This window comes from Castor canadensis, chromosome 6 (genome assembly GCF_047511655.1).
Source record: "Castor canadensis chromosome 6, mCasCan1.hap1v2, whole genome shotgun sequence".
NCBI lineage: Eukaryota > Metazoa > Chordata > Mammalia > Rodentia > Castoridae > Castor > Castor canadensis.
Window position 1 is genome coordinate 7,878,185 of NC_133391.1, and position 10,863 is coordinate 7,889,047.

General features: G+C 49.0%; 1 protein-coding gene across 3 annotated transcripts; it reads left to right on the forward strand.

Annotated features, from left to right (window-relative positions):
- The first annotated feature begins 255 nt into the window (after positions 1-255).
- On the forward strand, positions 256-9,937 carry Trim56 (tripartite motif containing 56). 3 transcript variants are annotated; one of them, XM_020173680.2, is made up of 3 exons: positions 256-549; positions 2,266-2,376; positions 2,474-9,937. In XM_020173680.2, exon 3 carries the CDS (start codon positions 2,475-2,477, stop codon positions 4,728-4,730), a length of 2,256 nt encoding a protein of 751 aa, XP_020029269.1. In that variant the 5' UTR covers positions 256-549; positions 2,266-2,376; position 2,474; the 3' UTR covers positions 4,731-9,937. The 3 variants fall into 3 exon arrangements, with proteins under 3 accessions (XP_020029269.1, XP_073931746.1, XP_020029271.1); XM_074075645.1 differs by having other exon boundaries at positions 2,271-2,376; XM_020173682.2 differs by having other exon boundaries at positions 256-534.
- The last annotated feature ends 926 nt before the right edge of the window (positions 9,938-10,863 follow it).

Genomic DNA, 10,863 nt, shown 5'->3' on the forward strand with positions numbered 1-10,863 from the left:
TTGGTGGGCCCTAGGAATGAGGCTCTTATCTGTCCCTCAGCAAGGACTTAGGCAATGAAGGGTGTTACCCAGGCTGGAGTGTTCATATCCCGACAACCTGGCCTGAGGACTCACTTCCAGTTACCCCAGTCTTTCCCATAAGGATTATACACACACACACACACACACACACACACACACACACACACACACGCTCTGCACACACACACACACACACACACACACACACACACACACACACACACACACACACACACACACACACACACACGCGCGCGATCCTAGCTGGGGACTCCAGCCCCCAGCCTTCCTGCCGGAGCCAAGCTGGCCTGGCAGGGCTGGGGGCCTCCCAGGGAGAAGTCCAGGCTGGGGTGGGGAAGAAGGCGGGGCCTGAGCCTGTGCAAGTGGGTGTCCCGGGCCTGGGACGGAAGTTGCACCACAAGTACAATTACTTTCAGTTTTGTTTCTCTTTCAGGTACTCAGTAACAGCGGTGTCCAGGCCTCGGAGTCCCCCTTGTATTCCTGGAGCCCAAGGTCAGCTGCGGCTGGGTAAGGAGGGGGTTGGGGGGGGCAACCAAAGCAAGAGCTGGACTGGGCTGGGGGAGGGGAGAGAGAAAAAGGGAAGGAGGAGAGAGAGAGAGAGAGAGAGAGAGAGAGAGAGAGAGTGCGTTCAGGGAAGGGAGGGGAGAGAGGGAAAGAGAGATGTGGACGTTCTGAGCGGTCAGGCCTGGAAGCAGGCCCTGCCCCTCTCAAGCCTCCACCCATGAGCCTCCCCAAGAAAAAGCCCCCTCCACTCTACGCTCCCCTCCCAGCCCGGGAAAAGAGGAAATGCCATCAGCTCTCCTGATAAAGGACTTCTGTCAGTGTGCTGGAAACTCCAGACTCCTGCTCTTGAGAGGTTTCTGGAATCCATTTCATAGGAAAGGCTAAAATTAGAGGACTCCAGGAAGGGAGGCCCAGGATAGGAGACCGGAGGTTCACCTGAGTGAAGAAGATGAATCCCTTCACCTCAGCTTTCGTTGGTTCCACAGTTCATTTCAGGAAAAGTCAGGGCAGGAAGTGGAGTCCCCCTCACCCCTAAGGGTGCAGCTCCAGGGTCAGCAAGACAGGTGGATAGGACTGGGGGAATTAAGGTCTCTACTACTAGAGGACCCTGCCCTAGCTGCCAGAACCAGCATTGTTATCAGAGAGTGGGACCTCTGCTTGTGTCTAGCACCTACCTGATGAATTCAGACAAGACACAGAAGCAAAGTGACATAATAGCAAAGCAAGGTTTATTAGGAAAAATACACACTTTCAATAGTCTGAAAGTTGCTTATTTCTAGAGTGCTAGTTTTGGAGTTTGGGTAAGAACATTATCAGTCTTTAGGGTTTGAATATTTACTGAGATAATCCCTGAGAAATTCTTAGCCCCAGGTCCCAGCCTACAGGGCTGAGATCATGGTTAAGCAACATATATTTTTCTTGGTTACAGTTTCATAACACCAGGGGAGGTTTACAGAATTACTATGTACAAATGACTACTGGGTCAACCTGACTCCTAAGATATGACTTATGGGCCTAGGTCTTACAGAGGTATTGTTTCAGAAAATGTTTTTTGTCAACACACATCAAGCTTCAATCACGATCCTTATTAATCTTTATTTGGGCTCAGAAAAAACATCTTTTTTTTATTTTGGTGGGACTGGGGTTATGAACTCAGGGCTTCACACTTGCAAAGCAGGCACTCTACTGGTTGAGCCATACCTCCAGTCCATTTTGTTCTGGTTATTTTAAAGATGGGGGTCTCAAGAACCATTTGCCCAGCCTGGCCTCAAACCTCAATTCTCCCTATCTCAGCCTCACAGGTAGTTAGGATTATAGGTGTTAAAAACCAGTGCCTGGCTCAGAAAAACATCTTGGAAATTGAATCTTATAACATGCCCCCTTGATCTTTATGGGCTTTTTTTTTTTTTTAACAGAATCTGATCACCAGTGAGTTGAAAAGCTTATAATTACAATGTTTTTCTCTCAGAGACCCTGTGATCCCTTCCTCCTGTGGACATCACTTCTGTCTACCTGCTACCTACAACCTGACTCTCTGTCTTCACTGACTTCTCCTCACACCCAGCACCTACCTGAACAAGACCTCTCCCCTCTGTATCTATTCACACACCTCTGTATCCATTGATCCACACCTGCCACAAGGCCTGTCACCTGGTGCACTGATGATTGGATTGTTCCCTCTTTAAGACTAAGGGACTTCTTGTCATTTCTCACTGGCAGGACAGCATTTTCATTTACTGAATAAACCTAAAGAGAAAGAGGGAGGCTTCCCGGCTCGAGAGCAAGTGGCCAACAGCCCAGTAAGTCAGAAGGAAATTTCTGACCATTCAGGTAAGACCCAAGAATTCTGTGTGGCTTAATGATGGGGAGAGAGGAAGGAAGGGCTAGAGGCACCTCTGACCTTTGACCTCTGCCCCTGCCCCTGTAGCATGGTTTCCCAGGGCTCCTCACCCTCCCTTCTGGAGACCCTGAGCAGTGACTTCCTGGCCTGCAAAATCTGCCTGGAGCAGTTGCATGTGCCCAAGACTCTGTCCTGCCTGCACACCTATTGCCAAGACTGCCTGGCCCAGCTGGCTGAGGATGACCACATCCGCTGCCCTGAGTGTCGCGAGACTGTGCCCGTGCCGCCATCAGGTGTGGCTGCCTTCAAGACCAACTTCTTTGTCAATGGGCTCCTAGACCTGGTGAAAGCCAGGGAAGACCTGCGTGCAGGGAAGCCAGCCTGTGCCCTGTGCCCTCTAGTGGGGGGCACCAGTTCTGGGGGACCGGCCACAGCCAGGTGCCTGGACTGTGCTGATGATCTGTGTCAGGCCTGTGCCGACGGGCACCGCTGCACCCGCCAGACCCACACCCACCGCGTGGTGGACCTGGTAGGCTACAGGGCAGGGTGGTACGATGAGGAGGCCCGTGAGCGTCAGGCAGCCCAGTGTCCCCAGCACCCAGGGGAGGCGCTGCGCTTCCTGTGCCAGCTGTGCTCCCAGCTGTTGTGCAGAGAATGTCGTCTGGATCCCCACCTGGACCACCCCTGCCTGCCCCTGGCCGAAGCAGTTCGTGCTAGGAGGCCAGGCCTCGAGGAGCTGCTGGCAGGTGTGGACAACAGTTTGGCTGAGCTGGAGGCCACCCGGGGGATGGAAAAGGAAGCACTGGCCCGACTGCGGGAACAGGCCGCCAGGGTGGGGACACAGGTAGAGGAGGCAGCTGAGGGGGTCCTCAGGGCCCTGCTGGCACAGAAGCAGGAGGTGCTGGGGCAGCTTCGGGCCCATGTGGAGGCTGCTGAGGAGGCTGCCCGAGAGAGGCTGGCTAAGCTAGAAGGCCGGGAGCAGGTGGCCAAGGCAGCAGCTGTGTTTGCCCGGCGGGTGCTCAGCCTGGGTCGAGAGGCTGAGATCCTCTCGCTGGAGGGGGCTATAGCCCAGAGGTTGAGACAGCTGCAAGATTGTCCCTGGACACCTGGGCCAGCCCCTTGCGTGCTGCCCCAGCTGGAGCTCCATCCTGGGCTCCTGGACAAGAACTACCAACTGCTGCGGCTCTCCTTAAAGGAGCAACAGCCCCAGAAAGACAATAGGAAAGATGAGGCCAATACCCAGGAAGGGAATGAAGCCCAGAGCCAGAGAGAGGATGGAGCCGACACAGAGAGGCAGGGTGGAGTCCAGCCCCAATGTAAGGATGGAGCCTTAAGTCCCAAAGAGGACAAAACCCAGACATCCCAAGAAGATGGAGCCCAGACCCCAAAAGGGGACAAAGCCCTGTCGCTCCAAGAAGATGGAGGATTCCAGATCGAAAGGGGTAGCAGATCCAACAAGAAGAAAAAGTTCAAAGGCAGGTGCAAGTCTGTTTCCCGGGAGCCCAGCCCCAGCCTGGGGCCAAATCCAGAAGGCCTCCTTCCCAGGCCCATCTTTTCCTGTAGCTTCCCCACGCGGATGCCAGGGGACAGGCGGGCACCCCGAATCACTGGGCTCTGTCCCTTTGGCCTACGAGAGATCCTGGTCGCAGATGAGCAGAACAAGGTATTGAAACGCTTCTCCCTCAATGGCGACTACAGGGGCACTGTGCCAATCCCTGAGGGCTGCTCCCCATGCAGTGTGGCCGCTCTGCAGGACTCAGTGGCCTTCTCAGCAAACGCACGACTTTATCTCATCAGCCCTAGTGGCGAAATTCACTGGCGCCGGGCCCTGAGTCTCACCCAGTCCAGCCACTCTGTGTCTGCACTTCCAAGTGGGGACCGTGTGGCCGTCAGTGTGGCAGGCCATGTGGAAGTGTACAACAAGGAAGGCAGCCTGGCCACCCGATTCATGCCTGGGGGCAAAGCCAGTCGGGGCCAGCGGGCACTGGTGTTTCTGACCACCAGCCCTCAGGGTAATTTTATAGGGTCAGATTGGAAACAGAATAGTGTAGTAGTTTGTGACGGGATGGGCCAGGTGATTGGGGAGTACAAGGGGCCTGGCCTGCATGGCTGCCAGCCTGGCTCCGTATCCGTGGATAAGAAGGGCTACATCTTTCTGACCCTTCAAAAGATCAACAAGGTGGTGATCCTGGACCCCCAGGGGTCATTTCTTGGGGACTTCCTGACAGCCTACCATGGCCTGGAAAAGCCCCGAGTGACCACCATGGTGGATGGCAGGTACCTGGTTGTGTCTCTCAGTAATGGAACCATCCATGTCTTTCGGGTCCGTTTTCCTGACAGTTAAAGGGGCTGGGACTGGGGTTGGGGAGGGGGCAGGGGAGGGCAGGAAGCAGGACCACCTATGGGATGTGATGGCTGAGGGCATTATCTCAGAGGGCAGGGGTTTGCAACTTTTCAGCGTAAGATGCCATACTGTTAACCCCTCTTTCAATGGGCCGATAGGGGACCAAGGGTGGCTGCATGACTGTAACTCTCAGAAGCAGACAGAGGGGTGCTAGAAGTCAATCAAGCCTCTCGCTTTTTTGGTGGGGGACACCTGTAGCTGTTACTGCCACTGTATAGTTTAGGCATCTGGGCTTTGTAAACATGTCCTAATTTGTATACTTTGAAAACATTCCAAGTTGGGAATGGTGGCTCACACCTGTAGTCCCAGACCCTTGGGAAGCTGAGGCAGGAGGATAGTGAGTTCCAGGTCAACCTGGGCTGTATCTTGAAACCTTATCTCAAAAGAAAAAAAAATTCCTTATGGAATAGCCATGGTAGAGTCTGGGGAGGTAGGCACGAGCCAAGAAGGACCCAGGGTAGGTCAGACATGGGTAGAAGGGAGCCATAACTGGCTGCCCTCAGACTGTCACAGAGGCATATGGGGTCATAAGAGGCCTGTCTCAAAATGGCAGTAACAATGACATATTCTGTCAGCCACCACTGAGAAGTACAGTTCCTTCACTGAAGTACAGTGTAGGCTTCATGTGGGTCCCTGGCAGAAGCCACAGATGTGAGTCTAGAAGGCTGTGAAGGGAATAGACCTCCCCAGAAAAACCAAGCAGGCATTAGTGGGTGTCTAAAAATCCCAGTGCTGGGTATCAGAGAAGGGGGGGCCCTCTACACCATCCCCCAGAGCCAATCCAAGGCAAAACCTATGTAGGATCATGATGGAACACTTCTGTTATACTTTTTGTTCTTTTTCTAGAGTTTGGTTTTTTTTTTGTTTCCCCTTAATTTTTCAGCAAAATTCCTTTTAAGACATGTTAGACTTTGCTTGGCTGAACTAAGGTAACTAGAGTGTCCTGTTGGTCACTGTGACTGGGGCCGGTGTGGAATTAGGGTGCCAAGCCACCCAGAGAATCTGAGAAGTTGACAATGGGGCTGGGATGGAGGGAGGTGTAAAAACTGAGGGAAAGATCCAGACAGAAGTGAGCCACGGGCCACTGTCCTTTTTATCAGAGGTGGCAGCAATGGAAGTGAGCTGGTTGAGGAGGTGTGGGCACATGTTTAGCCAGGGGCTGTCAAGATGACGCAGAAGGGAAGCTTAAAGTAAGGATTACAGACGACACAGTGTTCTTGGGAACAGAGGGATTTGAGACAAGTGCAGATGAAAAATACAGGGTGTTGGGGTAGGGAGAAGAAAATCATTTTCTGGCGGGGCACAGTTCTTGTTTATCAAAATGAGGGAAATCATTAATGTCTAGGTGAACAACTTCAATTATATAAAAATTAAAAATATATGCACAGGATTGGGGGTGTAGCTCAGTGGTAGAGCACTTGCCTAGCTTGTGCAAGGCCCTGAACTGAAAAAAATCCCCAGCACTAAAAAAAAAAAAAAAAAATACACTGCAAAGAATAATGAAAATGAAAAGAGAATAATAAGATGATAAAATTATATAGAATTGATTTGATAAGGAAAAACCACGTCACAAGTAAAGGCAATGGCTAAGAGACTTAATAGAACAAAGAACCAAACAGAGCCTGTTCCCAAGAGGAAAGGCGTACACGCAAGAACTTGTAAAGTGAAATAAAAAATAATAATAAAATCACTCATATTCATCAAAAATAAATTTTAAAAGTATGTTTTTGAGAAATACATGGACTCCAGGCAGTGTAAAATAATGCTTCCAGGAGAGTAATTTGGTAAGACTTGACAAAAGTTTCCAAAAAAAAAAAAATGATTATAAGAATGTTATATCCCTTTGGGGATACATTCTGGGAAAAAAATTCAATAGAAGAAAAGTATTTGCAGAGACATTTGTGGCTGTGCTAGGTATTACAGTCATTCACTGTGTGGTGACAGATAGTGAATTGTGGTGTTTTAGGGGAATGAGTTACTGCCTTTGGGTATGACAACTATGAAGACTATTTGGAAGAAATAGTTATGAGATTGAATCACAAAACAAAAAAAGAGAGAGAACTTGAAATCACACAGTGCTAGCGAGGTAGAAGTACGTCTGAGTAGTTACAGAGTAGAAACAGGTTTCGGGTGTGTCAGTAGTTAATGATTTGGGAGACAGTTCTTTTTGAGTTATTTTGTGCTGTTATTTATATACGCACATTTCTATTTTAGTTATTATTCTTATTATTCATGACATAGCATATATGTTTGAATATTTACTTCGAGAAAATACAACTCCATAAATGATATTGAAGAATTGGGTTTGAGAATGAATGGGTCAGTTAGAACAAATGAGATTGTCCCATAGGAAAAGAGGCAAGAGCCGAGAAAAGGAGAGTCCCAGCTGGTCAGGGCTCTCAGCAGGAGGGTCACCAGAGCTGGACCTGGTGATGGACCAAGGAACCACCCTGGGATGGCTTGCAGTGCAGGTGATCCCCACAGGTGATGGGTTAGGGATGGTTGTGGAGTGACCAGCATGTAGGTGAAGTCTTGTCAAGTTCACCAACTAACTCAGACCAATTGGAAACCAAGTGGTAGGTTCTACAGAACCAACTAGTATAGGATGAATCGTATGAAGGACCAAGGTGGTATCTGTCTTTGTTGCAGCTCTGTCTTCAGAGTTAGCATGTGACAACTCATTGTCAATGCTCAGTAAATGTCTGTGAAATGAATTAATGTCTAGAAAGGGATCAGACAGTATTCTGATGCCAGAGATTTCTTTCCCATCTCAAAAATGTCAAGCAGTGCAGAAACCGTGGCTGGTGGTGGGAAATCTCCAGTAGGGGGCACTGTGGACACAGCCCACCATGCTCCTCTAACAGAACTCTGTTAGAACCAGGGATATGATTGAGGTGTCCTGCTTCTGTGTTTGTGGAGAGGGGCAGATCTAGGAGACCCGACTCTAGGAGTTTGTGCCTCTTCCTGTTTGCTTGCACACCATCTGATTGCAACAGCAGCTCTGGAGTGGTGCACAGGAAATTGGCCAAAGGGCCTGGCTGGTGGGATGGCTCCAATCGAGTGTCCCTCCCGGGGACAAGGCAGGAATAGAGACCTTCAGAAATGAAACATCCCCTGGTTGAGAAAGAGAATCCCATACATGCTCAAGAGCTGAATGAGCCAAGTGGCTTCCCAGGTACATTAAAAGACAGAGGGAAATGAAATTTTCCTCATAGCGTTAGGAGGTTGGAAGGTACAGACAGCTGGCAAAATGTGGAAAACGAGAAGTATAGCATCGAGCATGGTTTGGGAGTGAAATTCTGAACCCCTGGAGATCCTAGTGAGTCACATCGCAAGCACTAATCACTCTCAGAGAACCATTCTGGGTGTGCTACAAATCCCCCCACCCCACGTTGGACTGTGACAATTAGCTTGATCAATTGTTCTTTTCCTGGTTGGGGCTGTCCACTTGTTCATGGACCAGTGACAGGAGAATGCCATCATTTGGGTAGGGAGGAGAGGAAGTAAAACCTCTTTCATATGCTTTGTGCTGAAAAGGGGGGAAGAGAATGAGGTAGTAGAGACCTGAGTTGATTGCTGGCTTTTCCATTAAATGGCTGTGTGATCTTGCTCTAGTTCCTTAACCTCTCGGAGCCTTGGTTTGCACCAGGCCTTTGATTTGTACCAGTAAAATGGGGGATCGTGATCTACCATGGCCGCCTCAACAGGACTGCAGTGAGAATAGGATGAGACTTGTAGGGAGGTGTTGTGTACATCATAAAGCTTAACTCCAAGGTATTGGTCAGGAAAGAATTCAACCGATTTGTGCTGACCCTTAAGTGTAAGCTTGAATGGGGATTTTGCATGCATTATTGTGGCATAAAAGCTTAAGAAGCAGGCATGATGGTGAATGCCATAATCCCAGTACTCAAAAGGCAGAGGCTGAGGATCTCGAGTTCTGGGAAAGTCTAGAGTACATAGAGAGACCCTGTCTCAAAATTTAAAAAAATAAATAAAAATAAACTTAAAGCCCAAGAACATCCAGGCATTCAGGTAGAGCAGCTATCTGAAAACTGTGTTCTTGGGAGGAGGCTGTTTGTTTTTCTTTCCAACAGTTACCAAAAAAGCCATATGTAAAGGCACAGAAGTGACTGCAGAGGCAGAGGGGACCAACAGTCAGCTTGCCAAGATTCAATTGCATTCCAAAAAGTCATCCGAGAATCTGACTGAACTAATGAAAGCCTGATTATTCTCAACATTTCAAAAAAGTTAAAAATGGCAAGAGTGGCCCAATCTTTTGATAACTTAGAGAAAATATAATTGGGGAAGGAATCACTGTCTTTTTACAATACACATACTATTACTGTATCTATAAAGTCATTTTCCAAATCTACAGAGATAGAGTTCCAAAGATGCAGAAGTCCAAGAGAGAAGTGAAAAAAATTTCCAAGGAAATTGGTGAGGTTGGTGACCTGAGTTGGGCAGGGTTTGATAGGTGAGTGTTAAGGTCAAGGTGTTTGACCATTGCTCCTTGGTGGAGAAGCTGAGAGCTTGAGCTGTCCTCCTGTAAGTTAAGGGGGTCCTGGGACAAGGGTAAAGACCTCTGCTTTGGGGACAAAGAAACCTTGCAGTAGCTGGGGCAGAGAGAGTTCTTAGTAGGAGAGACCAAGGGGTAGGCTTGGGAAAGTAGGGAATTTAACTGAATATACCAGACCAGCCCCCACCCAACAGGCTCATGAACCTAGTTTAATTAAATGCATCAGGACAGGAGTAAAGATAGGTCCTCAGTGGACTGAAGACTCCTGTGATTGGAGGGGTGGAAACAGCACAGTGAAGTGAGGTAAGACCTCACCTGGGGGGCTGGGTGAGGCATCTTGGGGACCAGGTGGAGAGGGGCCTATGCAGAAAAAGGAGAACTAGAAAATAGATTTGGAGAGCTTTGGGAAGGCAACCTGAGGTTTCTCAAGGGAACATTGGAGCTAGATGTTGGACAGAGAATGGATTGAAGATGGGGAATCAGGGTCCAGTCTCCCTCCAGAGTGTCAGCCCTGCCCATTTTCTCTGTGTTGCCATGGGACCAAACATCATATGCTGTGAACGGTTCCTTCCCTTCAGTCCTGTATTTTGTATCTTTCCTCTGTTTCTTAATAAAGTTCTTTTGAAACGTTTGAAGCTTTTCTCTGATGGGTTCATGGGATGGGGAACCTTTAACACTTAATGCCCAGAAAGCAGAGGGAATCAGATTGTCATGGTTGTCTGGTGGTGGCTTCCAGGATGGCCACACAGATTCCTTGGGATGGCATTGCAGCAGCTGTAGCAACTGGCACAGTCACCATCTGTGACCCTACCTTGCCCCAGCCCTCTTGGTAGAGACCTAAAACTTCCAGGCTAAGCCTGTTGGGAACCAGCTGGTGATGTAGCCCAGGCAGAATATTGGGGTATGACTGGCTGGAGGTGTGATTTGTAGGAGGTAGGCAAAGGGACCCAGGATAGAGTGACTGTGCCTACTATATTGGTCTCTGCTGATTTTTTAGTTTGGGGGAACCAAACAAACATCTGCGGGTACCTGATCTGGGATTCTCTCTGCAGGGTTGGAGGTATCAGAGTTCTAGCAACATCTGCCCATTAACCAAACCTTTCACTCCCCTTGACTTAGTCTCCAAGACCCCCTCAAAAAGCTCCTTCCTTCTCACCCCTGAGTTTTCCTGAACTGGAAGAGGAAAGACCCCAATCCTTGGCTTCCTCATGGAACACAGAAAGTCGAGTAGTGACATCTAACTACCTTCCTATGTGTGCTTCATAGTCACTGACTCTGGGAGCCTGGATTCCTTACAAAGTAAGAATTATTCACATTATTTTATAGATAAGGAAGCTAAGGCTTGCTCATAATTCAATTCATCTGACTACAAAGCTGCCTTCCCAGCATTCCGCAGTAGGTTCTCTGCCTTCCCAAGCAACTCTGAATCCTAGCCAGGTCACCTAAGCCCATGGCTGGTTCCATTTCATCATTTATAAAATGATAGAGTGAACGAAAACAAGAGCCAAAACTCCCCCTTGTACTAACAAACTGGGCCTTGTCCCTCTTAGAAGAAAT

What these genes read in the sequence shown, in the direction of transcription:
- Trim56 (XM_020173680.2), top strand. Translation starts at nt 2,475, where the DNA reads ATGGTTTCCCAGGGCTCCTCACCCTCCCTTCTGGAGACCCTGAGCAGT.